General features: G+C 35.9%; 1 protein-coding gene across 1 annotated transcript in view; it reads left to right on the top strand.

Moving 5' to 3' along the window:
* The window catches only part of BRIP1 (BRCA1 interacting helicase 1), a 204,202-nt gene that overhangs the window by 7,390 nt on the left and 174,325 nt on the right, over positions 1-22,487 (top strand). Inside the window, 2 exon segments of the mRNA XM_047080924.1 lie at positions 7,877-8,007; positions 9,148-9,267. Coding sequence (XP_046936880.1) covers positions 7,877-8,007; positions 9,148-9,267 — 251 coding nt within the window.

Genomic DNA, 22,487 nt, shown 5'->3' with positions numbered 1-22,487 from the left:
CAGACTCCACACCACTAGCCCAGAGCCCGATGCAGGGCTCTAAATTACAAACTATGAGATCATGGCCTGAACTGAGATCAAGAGTCAGGCCCTTAACTGACTGAGCCATGCAGGCGCCCCTATACAACCTGTATTTTTTAAAAAAACAGCCTTATTGAAATATACCTGACATGACTATATATATGCATGGTAGGTACACTTTGATAAATTTTGACATAGGTGTACCTTCATTAAACTTTCAGCAGCATCAAGATAGTGAACATATCCATCACCTTCAAAAGTTTTCTCATGCCCCTTTGTTATCCCTCTTTCCCAACCCTCCATGATTCACTCTCCCCAAACAACCACTGATTTGCTTTCTGTCAATATAGATTAGTTTGAATTTTCTGGAAATATAAATGGAATCATAGTTTGTACACTTATTTTATCTAGCCTCTTTCACTTAACATAATTCTTTTGAAATTCATCCATGTTGTTGCATGTATCAACGCTTTGTTCCTTTTTATTGTTAAGTAATTTTCTATTGTATGGATATACTACAAATGGTTTCTCCAGTCTCCTGTTGATTTATATTTGAGTTGTTTCTATTTTTAAGCTATTACATATAAAGCCACTATGAGTATTTGTGTATAAGTCTTTGTTATGGACATATATGCTTTCAGTTTTCTTGACTAAATACTTAGAAGTGATAGGACTAGATAATTTATGTTTAACTTTTTAAGAACCTTACAGACTGTTTTCCAAAGTGGTTTTACCTTCTTACATTCTCACCAGCAGTGGTTGGGAGTTCCCAATTCTTTATATCCTTGTCAGCACTTTTTTGCCATTCTAATAGGTATGTGGTAGTATCCCATTGTGGTTTTAATTTACATTTCCCTAATCACTTGTGACAGTTGAGCATAATTTCATGTGCTTATTAGCCTTCCATGTTATCTTCTCTTATTTTTAAGTTGTTTTTTTTTTTGTTTTTTTTTTGTTTTTTTTTTTAAATAAAGAGAGTGCACTATGTGAGCAGGGGAGGGGCAGAGAGAGGGAGAGAGAGAATCCCAACCAGGTTCTGTGCTGTTAGCACAGAGCCCAACTCGGGGCTCCATCCTCGATCCTGATCCCAGGAACCGTGAGATCATGACCTGAGCCAAAACCAGCAGTCGGATATGGATGCTTAACCGACTGAGCTACCCAGGTGCCCCTCTTTTTATATGTTTATTGAGCGTTTGAATAGCCTCTTCAATGAATTGCCTATTTAAGTTGTTTGCCCATTTTTCTATTGGGTTGTTTCTTACTGATTTCTAGGAGGTGTGTTTTGTGTTTTTTTAAAATTCTAGATAGGTCTTATTTCTTTATAATTTTATATTTTAAAGACTTAACCCCTTCGATAAACTTCTTGTGCACTGTCCTGCTATAAAGGACAGGAAGAGGGGCGCCTGGGTGACTCAGTCGGTTAGGCGTCTGACTTCGTCTCAGGTCATGTTTTGATGGTTCATGGTTCAAGCCCCATGTCAGGCTCTATGCCGACAGCTCAGAGCCTGGAGCCTGCTTCTGGTTCTGTGTCTCCCTCTCTCTGGCCCTCCCCTGCTCATGCTTTGTCTCACTCTCTCTCTCAAAAATAAATAAACATTTAAAAAAAAAAAGGACAGGAAGATAAGTCTTTTTTATATGCAGGTAATGTGATTTTTTTTTTTTTGAACAAATTGGGTTTAATCTTATTTGACACATGGCAATTTAATTTTTCTAAAACTAAATTAATTGCTTTTGGTAGATGCTTCCTACCCTTTAATGGGCCCTTACAAATTTGCCCCTTGACTTATTAGGGGCAGAGTTTCTCAATAATGGCACTATTATATTTTGAATGGGATAATTGTTTGTTATGGGGACTGTCCTATGCATTGTGGGATGTTTAGTAGCATCTCCTAGGACTCAACCCACTAGATGCCAGTAGTATCTGGCATTTTGTGACAGCCAGAAATGTCTGTGTCCAATGTCCCTGCGGGACATTGTTAAAATTGCTCTAGTTTGGAACCACTGATCTAGATTCATTTTGTGGGTATTTTACCAGTTTGACCAGAAATTGCAGAGCTCAAAATTACATGTCTTTTCTAAAATATATATGGAAATGCAGAGGACTAAGAATAGCCAAGACATTTCTCAAGAACCAGTGATAAAAACAGTTTATAGTGATTAAAACAGTTTAGTATTAGCATAGTGTAAAACCAGTGTAAAACAATAGGATATGGATTCATTTCTATATGTATCTAGAAACTTGATTATTTATTGAAGTGCTTCTACAGAGTAGAGGCCTAAGGAGGGACCTTTTTAAAATTGGTACTTAGATATCCATATGGAAAAAAATGTAGATTTTTTTTTTTTTTTAATTTGAGAGAGACAGAGAGAGAGCATGAAGGGGGGGGAGGGGCAGAGAGAGAGAATCTTAAGCAGGTTCTGTGCACAGCTCCGAGGCCTGCATGGGGCTCAATCCCAATGCCCTGGAATCATGACCTGAGCTGGAATCAAGAGTCAAATGCTCAACCAAGTCACCCAGACACCCCTCCATATGGAAAAAAATTTAAATTGGTGTCCTACTTTACTTCATGCACAAAAATTGATTCCAGATAGATTAAAAACCTAGTCATGAAAGGTTTTTTGTGGTTTCACATTTTAGGATTATTTGTTCTAGTTCTGTGAAAAATGCTGTTGGTATTTTGACAGGGATTGCATTAAATCTGTAGATTGCTGTGGTTAGTATAGACATTTAAACAATATTTGTTCTTCCAGCTCATGAGTATGTCTTTCCATTTCTTTGCATCATTTTGAATTTCTTTCATCAATGTTTTATACTTTTCAGAGTACAGCTCTCTCACTTCTTTGGTTAAGTTTATTCCTAGATATTTTATTGTTTTTGGTGCAACTGTAAGTGGGATTGTTTTCTTAATTTCACTTTGTGCTGTTTCATTATAAGTGTATAGGAATGCAACAGATTTCTGTACATTGATTTTGTATTCTGTGAATTTATTGAATTCATTTATCAGTAGTTTTTTGGTGGAGTCTTTAGGGTTTTCTGTATGTTATAGTATTATGTCATCTGCAAATAGTGAAAGTTCTACTTCTTATCAATTTTGATGTCTTTTATTTCTTTAGATTGTCCAATTGCTGTGGCTAGGACTTCCAGTACTATGTGAATAAAGGTGGTTACACTTGTTCCTGACCTTTAGGGAAAAGCTCTTAGTTTTTCATCACTGAGTATGATGTTGACTGTGGATTTTTCATATAAGGCCTCATATTGAGATATGTTCCCTCTAGACCTACATTGCAGAGGATTTTTATCATGAATGGATGTTGTACTTTGTCAAATGCTTTTTCTGCATCTTTTGAAGTGATCATATGGCTTTTATCCTTTCTCCTATTGATGTGACATATGACGTTGATTGTTTTGCTTCGATAGCCAAAGCAATCTTGAAAAAGAAAAACAAAACTGGAGGTATCACAATTCCACAGTTCAAGTTATATTACAAAGCAGTAGCAATTAAAATACTATGATACTGGCAAAAAATACACACATAGCTACATGGAATACAACAGAAAACCCAGAAATAAAACCCACAATTATGTGGATAATCTTGACAAAGGAGGAATGAGTATATACTGGAAAAAAGACCATCTCTTCACCAAATAGTGTTGGGAAAACTAGACACCCCCATGCAAAAGAAAAACTGGACCATTTTCTTTCACCATACACAAACACTCAAAATGGATCAAAGACCTAAATGTAAGACCTGAAACCATAAACTTGAAGAGAGCACAGGCAATAATCTTTGACATCAGCCATAGCAATGTTTTTCTAGATTTGCCTCCTGAGGCAACAGAAATAAAAGCAAAAATAAACTATTGGAATTACACCAAAATAAAAATTTTCTGCACAGTAAAGGAAACAACCAACAAAACTAAAACGTAACCTACTTCTCCTATAGTAGAAGATATTTGCAAATGACATAACTGACAATGGGTTAGTATCCAAAATACAGGAACTGATACAACTCAATACCCAAAAGAGAATCCAATTAAAAAATGAGCAGAAGACATGAACAGATATTTCTCCAAAGAAGACAGACAGATAGATGGCCAACACACATGAAAAGATGCTCAACATCACTCATCATCAGGGAAATGCAAATCAAAACCACAATATCACTTCATATCACTTCATACCTGTCAGAATTGCTAAAATCAAAAACACAAGAAACAACAAGTGTTGGTGAAGATATGGAGAAAAAGAAACCCTCTTGCATTGTTGGTGAGAATGCAAATTGGTGCAGCCACTCTGGAAAACAGTATGGAAGTTCTTCAAAAATTAAAAATAGAAATACCCTATAGTCCTGGAATTGCACTACTGAGTGTTTACCCAAAATATGTAAAAACACTAATTCAGAGGTATACATGCACCCTTATGTTTATTGAAGCATTGTTTGCAATAGCCAAGCTATGAAAGCAGCCCAAGTGTCTGTAGATAGATGAATGAATAAAGAAGATGTGGTATGTAAATACAATCGGAAATTATTCAGCCATAAAAAGAATGAAAGTGGGGCACCTGGGTGGCTCAGTCGGTTGAGCATCTGACTTTTGCCTCAGGTCGTGATCTTACTGCTGGTGGGTTTGAGCCCAACATCAGGCTTGTGCTGACAGCTTGGAGCCTGCTTTGGATTCTGTGTCTCCCTCTCTCTCTGCCCCTCCCCCACTCGCACTCTGTCTCTCTCTGCCTCTGAAAAACAAAGAAATGTAACAAAAAAAAAAAAAGAATGAAATTTTGCCATTTCCAACAACATAGAGCTAGAGAGTATAATGCTAAGTCAGTTAAAGAAAGACAAATACCATATGAAATCATTCATATGTGGAATTTACAAAATGAAACAAAGGAAAGCAAAGAGAAAAAAGACAAACCAAGAAAGAAGACCTTTTTTTTTTTTTTAAGCCAGTGAGGGTGTGTACACAGGCAAGTGGGGGAGAGTCAGAGGGAGAAAGAATCTTAAGTAGGCTTCACGTTCAGTGCAGAGCCCAATGCAGGGCTCAGTCCCACAACCCCAGGATCATGACCTGAGCCGAAATCAAGAACCAAATGAGCCACCCAGGCATCCCAAGAAACAGAATCTTTAATTAAAAAAAATTTTTTTATTAAACAAAATTTGTTTTCTTAATGTTTATTTATTTTGAGGGAGAGAGAGACAGAGTGTGAGCAGGCGAGGGTCAGAGAGAGGGGGAGACACAGAATCTGAAGAAGGCTCCAGGCTCTGAGCTGTTAGCCTGGAGCCTGAAGTGGGGCTCAAACTCGTGAACCATGAGATCATGACCTGAGCCAAAGTTGGACGCTCAACCGACTGAGCCACCCAGGCGCCCCAAGAAACAGATTCTTAACTGTAGAGAACAAACTGATGGTTACCAGAGGGGGGTGAGTGGGATGGGGATAAAAGAGTACACTTACTGTGAGGAAAACAAAAAATAAATACTGGGAAAAAAAAGAAGAAAGAAAGAAGGAAGGAAGGGAGGAGGGAAGGGAAGTAGGAAAGGAAGGAAGGTTGGATGGATGGATGGATGGATGGATGGATGGATGGATTTAGGCCAAAAGATTGATAGTGATTACCTCAGGGAGGAAGATTTACAGAAGTGAGAAGGTGGGGGAGGGAAACAGATGGCATTTTACTTTTTCTTATTTATATTTCTGATTTGCTGAAATCTTTCATAATGAGCTTATATTAGTTGATAATTTTTTAAAACTTCAGTGTATTGGGGGTACTTGGCTGGCTCAGCAGGTAGAGCATGCAGCTCTTGGTCTTGGGGTTATGAGTTCAAGTCCCATGTTGGGCATAGAGCTTACTTTAAAAAAAAAGTTAAAAAGTCATCTGGCTGGCTTAGTAGAGCATGCAACTCTTGATCTCAGGGTTGTGAGTTTGAGTTCCATGTTGGGTGTAGAGATTACTTAAAAATAAAATCTTTAAAAAAATCCAGAATTTCAAGGTATTGGATTACATTGGAAACAGGTTTAGAATCGGTCCCATTGTTTACCTTGGTCATTTAACTCCATTTTCCTATGTATCAGTTTCCCCAATTGTAAACTAACAATTGCTATTTTATGCCATAGTAGCAGGAGCTGATCTATGTAAAACTTTTAGCGTGCTGCCTGATACTAATAAAATTGAATTGTATAGGTCAAAAAAAAAAAAGACCTACATATAAAAGGCAAAACCATTAAGATTTTAGAATACAATGGTATTTAAACTATGTTCCTAAGAGTCTTGGGAAAAAACATGGCTTGTAGGGGTAAGGGCACAATGAGTCAGGGAAGATCTAGGTCTTTTATTCTGTTTTGGAAATTTTAAGCAATATTTATTTAAAAAATATAGTCCTCAGTAAAAGCTTGAGAATCAGTGCTATGTGGCATAGGTTTACTTTGTTTTTACAGACTCAAACTTGGTTTTTGAAATCAGTATTGGACCTGCTTATAGGGCTTTCTTCTCTAATGGTCTATAAATCCTTTAAGGCAGAGGCTGTTTCTTTTTCATTGCTTTTCCATGGTTTCTGGAATTATATGGACTCAGTAAAATAAATGCTTGTTAAATGAATTCAAGCCCTAGAAGTGGAAGGAATGTATAGAGAAGAGTGGAAAGGAAGGAAGGTACTTTTCAGAACACTCACATTTAGGGAAAAGGAGAAACCCATGTATAGGAGCAGTTAAGTAAAGTGTTAACAGATATTAAGGAAAAAGGAAACGTATTTGTTATATTTCAAAAAGACAGTGTTCTGTTTGTCTGTATTCCTAGAGGTTATGCGATGGATTTTGGACTCAAAGAGTCTGTCTTTGAGTCGTCAAGTATGTCAAGAGTCAGTCATATCCACGCTCTGCCTCTTACTAGCTATGTGATACTGGGCGTATTAACTTCTTTAAAACCTAGTGTTCACATTTATTAAAAGGAGCTAATATTATTCGGTGATTAAGAGGTCACTGATGACCTTCAAGGTAGTGGGACTAAAAGGCAGATTATAGGAGCTTGGTTCGACTGTATTTTTAAGTGTAAAGAACATTTAGAAGCTTATTGGGGAAGAAACATTGAGATACTGTAGAAAGATGTATATATAAATGAAATACTTTCCTTGGGAGAATCTTACAGATATCTATATCTATATAAATGTATATTTTTTAATTAAAAATTTGTTAAATGCTTATTTTTGAGAGAGAGACCGAGCATGAGCGGGAGAGGGGCAGAGAGAGAGGGAGACACAGAATCCTAAGCAGGCTCCAGGCTCTGAGCTGTCAACACAGAGCCTGACAAGGGGCTCGAACTCATGAACCACGAGATCATGACCTGAACACCTAACTAAGTGAGTCACCCAGGTGCCCTTATATATATATATTTTAATGTTTATTTATTTTGAGAGAGAGAGAGAGAGAGTGCACAGGAGGGGCAGAGAGAGGGGGGGGGAGGGGGGGCAGAGTTTCCAAAGCAAGCTCTGTGCTGACAGCAGAGAGTCCAATGTGGGGCTTGAACTCATAAATCTGTGAGATTGTGACCTAGCTGAAGTTGGATGCTCAACTGACTGAACCAGCCAGACACCCCTTACAGTTATATTTTTTAAACCGCATTATCGGGAGTGGTTTACAAAAGCATAAGCCTATTAAGAAATCAAAATTGGACTTTCCTGATGAAAGCATATTTCTCAAAATGTTATATCTTTGTTAAACTCAGTGGTAAATACATGCTTTTAAACATGTCAACCTTCTCATGTTTTAAAGTAAGGAAATTTTGAGTCTTTAACATCTTGGTTCTAATTTTTCCTGGAAAAATTGCCTAAGTGTCAGTTATTTATACTAATTTTTTATGACTTCTTGTAGAAGACTCTCCTGAAAAAACTACGTTGGCTGCAAAGCTATCTGCCAAGAAACAGGCTTCCATAAAAAGAGATGAAAATGATGATTTTCAAGTAGAGAAGAAAAGAATTCGACCCTTAGAAACTACACAGCAGGTAAACAATTTATTGGCAGTGAAATAGTACCATTAGAGCTGCACAAGGTAGTCAAGTATCAATCAAGTTTTCAATTGGCCCTTGTGCAATTTACTTGGGTTGTATCATAGATGTAAATTAAAGGATAAAATATTGTAACTTCATTTTATAATGTTACTCATTGAAAAGAGTGTCATTATAATACATTATTCATAATATGTCTTTTTTTTTTTTAATTTTTTTTTTTTCAACGTTTATTTATTTTTGGGACAGAGAGAGACAGAGCATGAACAGGGGAGGGGCAGAGAGAGAGGGAAACACAGAATCGGAAACAGGCTCCAGGCTCCGAGCCATCAGCCCAGAGCCTGACGCGGGGCTCGAACTCACGGACCGCGAGATCGTGACCTGGCTGAAGTCGGACGCTTAACCGACTGCGCCACCCAGGCGCCCCTATTCATAATATGTCTTTAAAGTACATGGTGCTTTCCTATATATGAGGAATTAGTTAAATATTTACTTAAGGCATAAATTGGTATATAGCTACTTTGTACTTTTTATTTTTTATTTTTTTAATGTTTATTTTTTTAAATTTTTTTTAACGTTTATTTATTTTTGAGACAGAGACAGAGCATGAACGGGGGAGGGTCAGAGAGAGGGAGACACAGAATCCGAAACAGGATCCAGGCTCTGAGCTGTCAGCACAGAGCCCGACGCGGGGCTCGAACTCACGGACTGTGAGATCATGACCTGAGCCGAAGTCGGCCGCTTAACCGACTGAGCCACCCAGGTGCCCCAATGTTTGTTTATTTTTGAAAGAGACAGAGACAGAGTGTGAGCAGGGGAGGGGCAGAGAGAAAGGGAAACAGAATCCGGAGCAGGTTCCAGGCTCTGAGCAAGCTGTCAGCACACAGCTTGATGTGGGGCTCGAATTCACAAACCCGAGAGCATGGCCTGAGCCGAAGTTGGACGCATAACCGACTGAGCCACCCAGGTGCCCCTGTATATTTAAAAATTATTTGATTATTTCCAGTTAGAAAGAGTCATTTTTTTTTTTTTTTTATGCTGAATACATATAGAAAAACTACTTTTGATCTTCAGGAACAACTTGCCTGCTCAGACTTTTAGTTTGCATTAAACTTCATTTTGGTTCTGTGTTAACAGATAAGAAAGCGTCATTGTTTTGAAAAGGAAGTGCGTCATTTGGATGCAAAAGTTGCTTCAGGAAAGACCACAAAACTCAACTCTCCATTAGGAAAGAAAAACTCCTTTTCTCCACAAAATGTATGTATTTATGCCATTGTTCAGTAAAGAAGGAAAATGTGGAATTTGCTAAACTCTTTTTTTTTAAGGAATAGTATAATGCAAAGAATAGTAGAAAACAACTCAGAAGTCCTCAAAGTGCTGTCACATCTCTGCTACTAATGTGTGAGATAGGAAACCCTATTTTCTTTGTGCCCCACTTTCCTCATTTATAGAATGAGAGAATTGGACTAGAAAGAAATTCTGAAAGGTTATTTTTCTCTTGTAGATTCTAATGTTGTGGACTATACTTCCCTATAATTCTTTCAGTGTCCTTTGGGCAGGCAGTTCTCAAGGAGTAGTCTAGGGAGTTTTGGAGATTACTGACATTTTTTCTCAGGCAGTGTGTGAGGTAAAAAGTATTTTCATAGTAATAATATGTTATTTGCCTTTTATAAGGGGCACCTGGTGGCTCAGTTGATTAAGCGTCTAACTTGATCTTAGCTCAGGTCTTGATCTCAGGGTTGTGAGTTCATGCCCCATGTTGGGCTCTGCACTGGGCATAGATCCTACTTTAAAAAAGTGACACGAATCTTTTTTTTTCATTTTTTTTTTCAGTTTATTTATTTACTTAGAGTGTGTGCAAGCGAGGGAGGGATAGAGAGAGAGGGAGAGAGAGAATCCCAAGCAGGTTCTGTGCTGTCAGCATGGAACCTGAGGCAGGGCCCCACGAACCTCAAGATCAGGACCTGAGCTGATGTGGGACTCAATCTCATGAAATGTGAGATCATGACTTGAGCCGAAAGACCCAGATGCTTAACTGACTGAGCCACCCAGGCACTACCCGCCTCCCCCCGCATAGTAGTTTTCTTCATTAATGAACAGCTAACAAAAGCCAGTTTCACCTGAGAATATCCTTGATGAAGCAGTAAAAATTACTAATTTTATTAACTCAGCCCTTGAGCTTTTTTAACATTCTGTGTGAAGAAGTGAGCAGTACTCAAAACATTTTGCATGCAGAATAGGATGATTATCTTGAGGAAAAGCACTTGTAGAATAGTTTGAATTATTAGCTGAACTAGCCACATTTTTCATGGAACATTATTTTTACTTGAAAGAATGACTGACAGATAAACTATGGCAATTCTTGAAATAAAGTAAGCCTGATAAAATTTGATTGAAAATCAGAATTTTGAAAAACTGTATATGCCACTGTGAACTTGGCAGTTTATGGTACTTGTAGACTTTCCTAATGATATTGGTGGTGATATACAGTGTGACTTTTTGATATTATATAATGAAATGTATTACCATTTATAAGATCTGTAAAATCAGTGAACCAAATATTTTCTAAATGGCCTGTGCATGATATTATGAAATGATACCTGGAAAAGATCCATCCTAAGTGCAAGATAGACCAGTGGACCTTTTCTACCCCATCCCTCCACCTCCAGGCATCTCTAGAGTTTTTTTTTTCAGTCACTGTAGATTAGTTTTCATATCCATAGTTTTATATAAATGGAATCGTGCCTTTTTTTTTAATTAAAAAATTTTTAAATTAAATTTCAGATGTTGTGAATTTTACCTGCTGGGTGCTGGGTGTTGTTATATTTCTATAAATACTCTTGAATTTTATTCTGAGATACAGTTAAGTTACAGGGAATCAGCTTGATGCTTTTAATCTGCTTCTAGGATTTGTTAGGTGGGATCTGAGCAGGGTTTAGTTGTGGGTTACCTCAGTAGAGGCTAGCTCCTTCTGAGTCCTCTACCTAATGCTCTTTGAATTGTTAGGTTTTCTAGTCTGGCTGGTGGGAACAGGCACTGTTCCATGCCCTGTGTGAGTGCCTCATCATTTAGGGTGATTCTTTCTGCTCTCTTGGATTGTTTACTCACTCACATATGCTGACTAATACCCTGCTAGATATTTGAGAGGTCTGTCTGCAGATCTCTGGAATTCATTCTTTGTGCAGCTATCTCCACTTTAATATTCTTCCCTGTGAACTTTAGTCTTCCCATTTTTCTGGACTGAAGAGCAGAGTCTCTTCAATTCAGGTTTGCTGGGCTATATCTTGGTTCCCTCTCCCCATGGCACAGCCTAGAAACTCTCAAGGCAGTAAGCCTAGGCGATTATAGGACCTATTGCATTTATTTCCTATCTTTCAGGGATCACTCTTTCTTACCTGAAATCCTATATCTTAAAAACTATTGTTTCATATATTCTGTCTGTACTTTTAATTTTTCAGGGAGGAGATGAAAAAACTCATTGACTCTGGGGACAAATTCTAGAAGTCCTTATTTTATTTTTTTAATGTTTTATTTATTTTTGAGAGAGAACGAGAGAAAGAAAGAGCAAGCGAGCAAACAGGTGAGGGGCAGAGAGAGAAGGAGACACAGAATCCGAAGCAGGTTCCAGGCTCTGAGCTGTCAGCACAGAGCCCGACATGGGGCTCAAACCCACAAACTGTGAGATCATGACCTGAGCCTAAGTCAGACACTTAACTGACTGAGTCACCAAGGCACCCCTAGAAGTCTTTAGATGGCTTGTAAGGCTTCCTGTTTATCTGTACAATCATAAGTCCTCTATAAACTTTATTTTCTTTTGCACTTTCTCCTTCTTCCTTTTTTTTTTTTTTTTTTTTTTTTGACCAGCTTCTGGTAATTCTTCAGGAAGCTGCCTTTGACATCCCCAATTTTGAGTTAGATTCCCATCTGGAATGTTCCTTGTACTTTTCGGTTTTTAACACTTACCTTACTCTTACTATCTTCTTTACAAGGCTCTAAGTTCATTAAGGACAACACCAGGTTTTCTAGTATATTGAGACCTCCTTGAAGGCCGTGACTGTTACATTCATCTTTATGTTCCAAGTACCTAGCTTTGTGCTAGGAACCTAGTTAAAGACTGAGTGAATGAAAACTATATTCCCTGCCCTCAAAGAGTCTTCCTTTAAATTCTTAAAAATACTAAATGGGGAAAAGTCATCTTAGGAGCCTTTAATGTTAAATTGTCAATAATAATATATACTGTGTGTTTGCCTCTGCCAATGTTTTCTACCTCATTTTCTTTCACAGTGCCTTATTTTCTTCATAGCTCTTACTGTTTGAATTTATTTATTTACCTGTTTATTATCTATCTGTCCTGTTAGAATGTAATGTCAGTCTTTTTCATAAGTATCCCTAGTACCTAGAATAGCATATGGTGTATATTATTAGTTGCCTGATAAATATTTGTTAGTTAGAATCTTCTCTAATTCTTACAATGGCATAGGCAGTTACTATTGTTATTCCCATTTTATAGATAAGGATACTCTGAGAATTAAGTACTTTGCTTAAGGTCACAAAGCTGGCAAATACTAGAGCTAAATCCTACCCAAACAGTATGATACTCTGGCAAATGCTCTAGTCACTTTATTTTACATTCTCTCTAAAATGCCTCTCAGAAATCCTGGAGTCCTATAAGCAGGATTCTAATATCAATATAAAGGAAAGAAACATTATGTAGAAGCCTCAAGAATAAAGAAATCAAGTATAGGATAAGCTGTGATTGGTAATAAGTAAAATTAGAGAAGTGGATTTTTAAATTTCGTTTTGTTTTTATTGGTTAAGAGAATGAGCTTGAATCAGACTACCTGGGTTTTAATCACAACTCTGCTCTTTACACCTATGTAATCTTGATTAAGTTTTTCTACTGTGAGCTATTTTTATTTCAGTTTCTCCATTTGTTGAACAGGGCTAGTAATAGTACCTCTCTCACAGGGCTGTTAGGAGGATTAAACAGGTAAATATTTATAAAGTGGTAAGAGTAAGGGCGCCTGGGTGGCTCAGGTCATGATCTTGTGGTCCGTGGGTTCAAGCCTGGTGTTGGGCTCTGTGCTGACAACTCGGAGACTGGAGTCTGCTTCAGATTCTGCCTCCCTCTCTCTCTGCCCCTCCCCCACTCACACTATCTCTCTCAAAAATAAACATTAAAAAATTGCTTATAAAGTGATTAGAGTATACTTAGCATATTTTAGAGCTTATTAAGTGGTAAGTGGTAGCAGAAGTAGCAGCAGTAGCAATAATAGTAGCAGCAAATGGCTCCATATTTGTGTGCTGCTACTAAAGGTATTATATAATATTGATTAATATCAAATATATATAGTTATCTTTAAATGCTGCTAAAATCTATAGTATTGCTTGATACTAATTTTGAGGAATTAGATTTATAATTAAGTAACATATTCTTTTAATATCTGGTAAGGATGTCTATGGCTAAACCTGTTTAGAGTCTAGACCATGTGACCATAAGCAGAATTCCTGGCTGGATACCTTAATTTTTAGCTAAGTGCTTTGATCAGTTTCTCCTTTTGGTTATGTACTATGTTCATCATTTATTATGGTCTTCTTAGTGGTAAAGTATAATTGCATTTATACCTGTATATCCCTATCTTTATATTGGTTATATTTTTAAGGTTTATGTGTTTATTTTTGAGAGAGAGAGGGGACAATTAGAAGCAGACTCCAGGCTCCACGCTGTCAGCGCAGAGCCCATTGTGAAGCTTAAACCCATGAACAGTGAGATCAGGACTTGAGCCGAAGTCAGACGCTTAACTGATTGAGCCACCCAGGTGCCCCATATTGGTTATATTTTAAACCAGAATTTATAAGTTTTTTTCCTTGGCTGTAGGTAGTATAACTATATTACTGTAGAAATGGGATAATTTTTATAGGCGGGTGATACATTACTTACAAGATTAAAGGTATGGTTTTCTGATAATTTCTTATAACTTTAAAGATTTGTTAAACTAAATTTCTCAAATCTGGTAACTAAAATGATAACATTTCACTAATGTGACATAGAACTTCTGTTTGTAAGAAGGCATAAGTGGTATATGCCATACTAATTCAACATAGATAAAGTAAATTGATCATCACCAGAGTACTTTTGCAAATACAGAAAGACCATGTGGTTGAGCTCTAATATTCTTTTTTTGTAGTCTGGAGTCAAAAACATAAAGGTATAAAGTAATTTTAGGTAATTTCTGAATGATTAGGGAGAAAGTCACAAATACTTAGGTAAAATGATCTATATTTTCAATGATACTTTTTTCTTCCTAACAATATTGGAATAAGCAGTTATGATAGAATCATACTCAGTACAAAATATAAAATTGTAGTTAATCTTTTTGTATTTTAGTAAATTGTTAAGAAAATATATAGATTTGTGTGTTTTAACTGTCATTTTAATTTTAAAAGTGGATGGTAGCATTTTTAGTGTAAATCTCATAGACATTTAGCACTAGGTAACATATCTAGTTTTTCAAAAGCATTTTCTCAAGCTAATCATTTCCATGGATGTGAAAAAGAATAATGGGGCTATGAGTAGAGGTAGTTTATTTAAAGAAAGGAATCTTTGAGTATAGAAGTTTGTTTTTTTTTTCCTGTTAGAAACTTACTTTGCAGGGTGCCTGGGTGGCTTAGTCGGTTGAGCGTCCGAATCTTGATTGCGGTTCAGTCATGATCTCCCAGTTTGCAGGTTCGAGCTCCTTGTCGGGCTCCACGCTGACAGCATGGAGCCTGCTTGGGAACCTCTCTCCTCCTTCTCTGCCCCTTCCCCACGCACAAACTCTCTCTCTTGTTCTCTCTCAAAATAAATAAACGTTAAAAAAAAAAGAAGAAACTTACTTTACTTCTGGTACAGAAGCATTTCCTCCTCTCTCTCTCTTTTTTCTTTTTAATAGAGGTATAATTGACATTGTTTTCAGGTGTGCAACATGATGATTCGATATTTGTATACACTATGAAATGATCACCACAATAAGTCTAGTTAACATCTGTCACCTTTTATAATTACAAAGATTTTTTTTTCTTGTGATGAGAACTTTAAAGATTTGCTCTTTTAGCAACTTTCAGATATAAACCATGGTCAAAGTGCTATTTTACATTTTCATGACATATTTAGTTTAATTTAATTAATTAATTTTTAAATTTACATCCAAGTTAGCATATAGTGCAGCAATAATTTCAGGAGTAGATTCCTTAATGCCCCTTACCCATTTACCCCATACCCACAATCCCTCCAGAAACCCTCTGTTTATTCTCTATATTTAGGAGTCTCATATGTTTTCTTCCCTTCCCTGTTTTTATATTATTTTTGCTTCCCTTCCCTTATGTTCATCTGTTTTGTATCTTAAATTCCTTACATGAGTGAAGTCATATGATATTTGTCTTTCTCTGACTAATTTTGATAAGCATAATACCCTCTAGTTCCATCCACATTGTTGCAAGTGGCAAGATTTCATTCTTTGTGATTGCCGAGTAATACTCCACTCTGTGTGTGTGTGTGTGTGTGTGTATACATGTATATATATATATATACCACATCTTCTTTATCCATTTATCCATTGATGGACATATGGGCTCTTTCCATACTTTGGCTATTGTTGATAGTGCTGCTATAAACATGGGGGTGCATGTGCCCCTTCGAAACAGCACACCTGTATCCCTTGGATAAATACCTAGTAGTGCAATGGGTCATAAGGTAGTTCTATTTTTAATTTTTTGAGAAACCTCCATACTGTTTTCCAGAGTGCCTGCACCAGTTTGCATTCCCACCAGCAATGCAAAAGAGATCCTCTTTCTCCATATCCTCGCCAACATCTGTTGTTGCCTGAGTTGTTAATGTCTGCCATTCTGACAGGTGTGAGGTGGTATCTCATTGTGGTTTTGATTTGTATTTCCCTGATGATGAGTGACATTGAGCATTTTTTCTTGTGTTGGTTGGTCATCTGGATGTCTTCTTTGGAGAAGTGTCTATTCATGTCTTTTGCCCATTTCTTCACTGGATTATTTGTATTTTGGGTGTTGAGTTTGATAAGTTCTTTATAGATTTTGGATAGTAATCCTTTATCTGATATGTCGTTTGCAAATGTCTTCTCCCATTCCGTCGGTTGCCTTTTAGTTTTGCTTATTGTTTCCTTTGCTGTGCAGAAGCTTTTTATTTTGATGAGGTCCCAATAGTTCATGTTTGCTTTTGTGTCCCTTGCCTCTGGAGATGTGTTGAGTAAGAAGTTGCAGCCAAGGTTAAAGAGGTTTTTGCCTGCTTTCTCCTCGAGGATTTTGATGGCTTCCTGTCTTACATTTATTTAGGTCTTTCATCCATGTTGAGTTTATTTTTGTGTATGGTGTAAGAAAGTGGTCCAGGTTCATTTTTTTGCATGTTGCTGTCCAGTTTTCCCAGTGCCACTTGCTGAAGAGACTGTCTTTATTTCATTGGATATTCTTTCCTGCTTTGTCAAAGATTAGTTGGCCATACGTTTGTAGGTCCATTTTTGGGTTCTCTATTCTCTTCCATTGATTGGAGTATCTGTTTTTGTGCCAGTACCATACTGTCTTGATGGCTACAGCTTTGTAATACATCTTGAAGTCTGGGATTGTGATGCCTCCAGCTTTGGTTTTCTTTTTCAAGATTGCTTTGGCTATTCAGGGTCTTTTCTGGTTCCATACAAATTTTAGGATTCTTTGTTCTAGCTCTGTGAAGAATGATGGTGTTATTTTGATAAGGATTGCATTGAATATGTAGATTGGTTTGGGTGGTATTGACATTTTAGCAATATTTGGTCTTCCTATCCAGGAGCGTGGAATATTTTTCCATTTTTTTGTGTCGTCTTCAGTTTCTTTCATAAGCTTTCTATAGTTCTCAGTGTATAGATTTTTCACCTCTTTGGTTAGATTTATTCCTAGGTATTTTATGGGTTTTGGTGCAATTGTAAATGGGATCGATTCCTTGATTTCTCTTTCTGTTGCTTCATTATTGGTGTATGATTTATTTTATAACTGGAAGTTTATGACTTCACCCATTTCTCCCACACCACTCCCCTACCTCTGGCAACTGCCAGTCTCTTCTCTGTATCTATGAGCATGTTTTTTTTGTGTATTTTAATTTTTTTTAGATTTCACATATAAGTGAGAGCATATGGTACTTGTCTTTCTCTGATTTAATTCACTTAGTATAATGTCCTTGAAGTCTGTCCATCCATGTTGTTGCAAATTACAAGATTTCATTCTTTTTTATGGCTGAATAACCCATTGTATATATTTATATATACCACATTTTCTTTATCCATTCATCCAATGATGGATACTTAGATTGTTTCCATATCTCAGCGATGATAAGTAATGTTGCAGTGAACACAAGGGTACCTGTATCTTTTTGAGTTAGTGATTTTATTTTCTTTGACATGGACATGGAATTGCTGGATCATATGTTATGTTTTTAATTTTTTAGTAATATCTGTACTGTTTTCCATAGTGGCTACACTAATTTACATTCCCACCAAAAGTGCACAAGGGTTCCTTTTGCCACACATCCTCACCAACATTTGTTATTTCTTGTCTTTTTGATAATAGTCATTCTAACAGGTGTGAAGTGAGAGCTCACTGTGGTTTTGATTTGCATTTACCAGCTGGTTACTGATGTTGAGTACCTTCTTATATACCTGTTGGCCATCTGTATATCTTTTCTCAGATCTTTTGCCCATTTTTAAATTGGATTTTTTTTTTTTTTTTTTGCTATTGAGTCATATGAGTTCTTTGTATATTTTGGGTTTTAGTCTCTTATTGGACATTTGGTTTGCAAATAATTCTTCCTGTTTAGTAGGTTGCCTTTTCATTTTGTTGATGGTTTTCTTTACTGTGCAGAAGCGTTTTAGTTTGATATAGTCACACTTGCTTATTTTTGTTTTGTTGCTTTTGCTTTTGGTGTCAGATTAAAAAAAATCATTGCTAAGACCTGACACAGGAGCTTACTACCTATGTTTTCTTCTAGGAGTTTTATGATTTCAGGTCTTATGTTCAAGTCTATAATCTATTTTAGGTTGATATTTGAGTATGGTCTAAGATGATGATTGTGTTTCATTCTTTTGCATATTACCGTTCATTTTTCCCAGCACCAAATATTGAAGAGATTGTTTTTTTCACCATTGTATAACATTTCATAATCTTTGCTACGTGGCTTATTATAAATCACAAAAGTATTTTCTATAAATTTTGGAATGCATGATTTCATAAAGAAGTGGAAGAAAAATATATAGTTTCATAAGATTTAATATTTATTGTATAGCAGTCTCTGAAATTATTTTATCACCAAAACTTTAGATAAAGTATTTTTTTAAATGCAGTCCATATTTTAGAACTTTTCCTAGTTGATAGATGATATGCCTCACATTTTGTATATCATATTTTAATCTAGATAATCTAAACATCTTAAATAAGCTAAATTGAGAGACTTGGGTAAGTAACATATCTTTTTAGGACCTGTTCCTTCAAATGGGAGGAAAAAGAAAGTGGAACTAGATTTTATATACCTTATATTGCTTTTAGCTCTAACACTTCTAAATTCTAAGGATGCTTTTTCTATTTTGGCTCTTATAAGATGGTATTAGGAAAGACAACTTATTTTTGGAAGGATAGTTATATTTGTATTCATAAATTAATGGTTTAGTTCTCTTATTCCTAAAAAATGTAAATATAGTCTTTATCCTTTTAAAATCCATAGTTATATTTTTTTGAAAAACTCCTTCATAAATGAAAAGATAAATTAGTGTAATGATTTCTCTTTTTATCTAAACTTGACATTAAACTTTTTAAGTTTTTCTTTTAAAATTTTCTTAGTTTTCATTAAAATAATTTAGTTTCCAGCCTGTTGATTAGAGAATTGGATAGTTGTCTTTTTACCATCCTGTCATCTCAAGTATACTCACTCTCTCTTCAAGTCAGAAAATGGTGTCAGTATTTCCTCTCTTTTTTTTTTTTTTTAAATTTTTTTTTTTTCAACGTTTTTATTTATTTTTGGGACAGAGAGAGACAGAGCATGAACGGGGGAGGGGCAGAGAGAGAGGGAGACACAGAATCGGAAACAGGCTCCAGGCTCCGAGCCATCAGCCCAGAGCCCGACGCGGGGCTCGAACTCACGGACCGCGAGATCGTGACCTGGCTAAAGTCGGACGCTTAACCGACTGCGCCACCCAGGCGCCCCTGTATTTCCTCTCTTTTATAATTACCATCCATTGTCCACTGTTTATTCTCTTTCCTTACATTTTAGATTCTTTCGTTTATACTGATAATTCATAATTCATACATCAGAGATCTAGTAAAGCATTAGTCTCTCACGTCAAAATAAATTAAGAGAAACATTGTTTTTTAATAGAGTGTTACCATTCTGATTTTTCTTTATTCCACAATTCATAATCATTTTCTTAAGAATTTATTTATATTCTCTTCACTTTCAGTAAATTTTCACAATAGGTGAGGTGGGTTTTTTTTTTGTTTGTTTTTTTTGTTTTTTCTTTATAACCCTGAGATCAAGAGTCTCATGCTCCACTGAACTGAACCAGCCAGGCACTCCTAGGTGAGGTATTATTATAGACTCATTCTTATGCTTATATATGATTTTTATTTCTTCATTAAATAAAGGCTTACATTGGCTATATACTTTTATAAAAGTAGTTATATTTTTTGATTTAGTGTAGCAGTAGCATTTATTTATTACTTTTGCCTAGTGTGTAGAAGAGATGTGGGTCCAGTAGAGTGCGCTGTTGACCTTCTGATAAAGTTGACATTGGGCAAACCTTGCGATATTTTCTCCTTTTCTTCCTCTTTTGTCTCTGTCTTTCCCTCTCTCTCTCTCTCTCTCTCTCTCTCCCCCACTCTCCCTTTAAAATTTAAGATATTTTCTAGGATTGCAGCAGAAAATGGCCAGTTTTCTCTGAAAGTATGTTACAAGTCATTTTCTCACAGTTTAATTTACTTTTAATATACTGCTTATGGAGTGATATAATGCTTGCTTACTATGTGCCAGAAACTCTTCTAAACATTCTAGAAATATTAATTCACCTGGTAAATACAGGTTCATGTGAGGTAACACCTATTGTAATTTCTTTTAACTTTCCTGTGGATTTGACAATTTTCAAAATAAAATGAAAGAATTTAACTTAATCCTTACAATAGCCCTTTGAGAAAGGTATTGGTATTTTCCCCAATTACAGATGTAGAAATTGAGGCATACAGAATTTAAGTAGCTTGGTCATGTCACAAAGCTGATGAGTAGACTCTGGTTTAAAACTTAGTCTGGCCTAGAATTGATTCTCTCAACCTCCTCATTATTCTGCCTGTGAATAAACTCTTCCAGATGAACTTAGGTGAAAGTGCTTTTCTGTACTGTAATAGGCTATATTATATTCAGTACCATACAAGTAATTAATTTAACATTAGTTCCTCTTTTAGTCTGTCTCTCAATACCCTGTCCTTTTCTTTACAATGTTTCCTGAAGTTTATAATTATATATTTTATTTGTAGGTTTAACTGTTTTGTTTGCCTCCTTGCCAGGCTGTCCATAACGACAAGTGTTATGTCTCCCTTACTGCCTTTTTAATAACCAGCATCTGGCACAGGACCTGCACCTCGTAGGTACTTTCACATTTGTTTAATAAATGAATGAGGGGCGCCTGGGTGGCGCAGTCGGTTAGGTGTCCGACTTCAGCCAGGTCACGATCTCGCGGTCCATGAGTTCGAGCCCCGCGTCAGGCTCTGGGCTGATGGCTCAGAGCCTGGAGCCTGTTTCCGATTCTGTGTCTCCCTCTCTCTCTGCCCCTCCCCCGTTCATGCTCTGTCTCTCTCTGTCCCAAAAATAAATAAATGTTGAAAAAAAAATTTAAAAAAAAATAAAAATAAAAATAAATGAATGAAAAAATGGCCAAAGTTGAGAAAGTGCATGATTTTTATCATGGTTTCTGTAGCTTACAAGTTTTACTCAGATCCATGTACTAAAGGAGGTGTGACAGTACCGTTAAATAGAGGAGACTTAAAGCAGGTTTTAAAATGTTTTTTTGTCTTCTGCAGTACATTTTGGTGGTAGTGTTTTATGTACTAGCACACAAAAATAAGAGATCAAACAATGACTTCAGGGAACAAGAGGTACATTGGTGCTTAATATAAACAAGAGATTGGAAACACCTTTTGATTTCTCTAATTGCTGTAAGAACAAGTTGTTAAAATTACCAATTAGAGTATAATTTATTCAAGGCAACAAAAATTTTGAAACCTATGATATGCCAGACGCTTAATAACCTATATTTCTTAAAGGGTTAATAATAATGATAATGTGATAGCTTTTTGGAATATATATTTTTGCCAGGCAATTTATATGTTCTCTTATGTAATCCTTTCATTAGCACTGTGAAGAAAATTGAGTAGATACTAGACTCACTTTATATGTAAGAAAATTCAAGCCCAAAGATATCAGACTGTTTGAGTATGTAAATGATGGAAGCATGACTTGAGCCTAGCTCTAAAATTGAGTACAAATAGAGTTATTGATTATAAATGGGGAAAAGAGAGAGAAAAGGAATGGCTTGGTAATTTTTTTTTCTTGGCTGGTGAGGAAAAAACCCAAGTCACTGTGCAAGAGAAAATAGATGATATTATTCAATATGTCTGGCGTTACATATCTGCTTTTAAACAGTTAATCTGTAGTTAGAGAAATATTAAATTATCTTAAATATTTTGTGTATTTTATCTACTCAAGAGTTTTAAACTAAAATTTTAAAAAATTGTGAGTAATATACATTTTTCATAATTCAGTATAGTTAAAATTTTTTTTAACATTTAACTTTTTTATTTATAGGATTTATTTTTGTATATGTATGAGTTGATGCTCTAATTGTATGCTTTTCTAAGTGGATGATCAGTTGTCCCAGTGTCAATTAAAGAATAATTTTTCCTGATATAAAGATTTGTCATAATCGTACACTAAATTGTTATATATACTTGGATTGGTTCCTAGACTGTTTTTCTCTTTAAATTTTATACTTTTACTTTTTTTATACTTTCAAAGTATGTATATATGTATGTAGTTAGAGTCAAAGATATGGCATTGAACAAATGCCTATTTCTATTCTCCAATTCCTACTATTTTTTAAAAATTTTTATTTAATTTATTTTTTTATATTTACATCCAAATTAATTAGCATATAGTGCAACAATGATTTCAGGAGTAGATTCCTTAATGCCCCTTACCCATTTACCCCATTCCCCCTCCTACAACCCCTCCAGTAACCCTCTGTTTGTTCTCCATATTTAAGAACCTCTTATGTTTTTATTCTTCTCCCTGTTTTTTATTATTTTTGCTTCCCTTCCCTTATGTTCATCTGTTTTGTATCTTAAATTCCTTACATGAGTGAAGTCATATGATATTTGTCTTTTTCTGACTAATTTTGATTAGCATAATA

Source organism: Lynx rufus, unplaced genomic scaffold (assembly GCF_022079265.1).
Source record: "Lynx rufus isolate CCGP_SWC_20201006 ecotype Redwood Valley unplaced genomic scaffold, mLynRuf1.p SCAF_18, whole genome shotgun sequence".
Taxonomy (NCBI): domain Eukaryota; kingdom Metazoa; phylum Chordata; class Mammalia; order Carnivora; family Felidae; genus Lynx; species Lynx rufus.
Note: the sequence above shows the minus strand (reverse complement) of the source record. Positions and strands in the feature narration are given on the sequence as shown.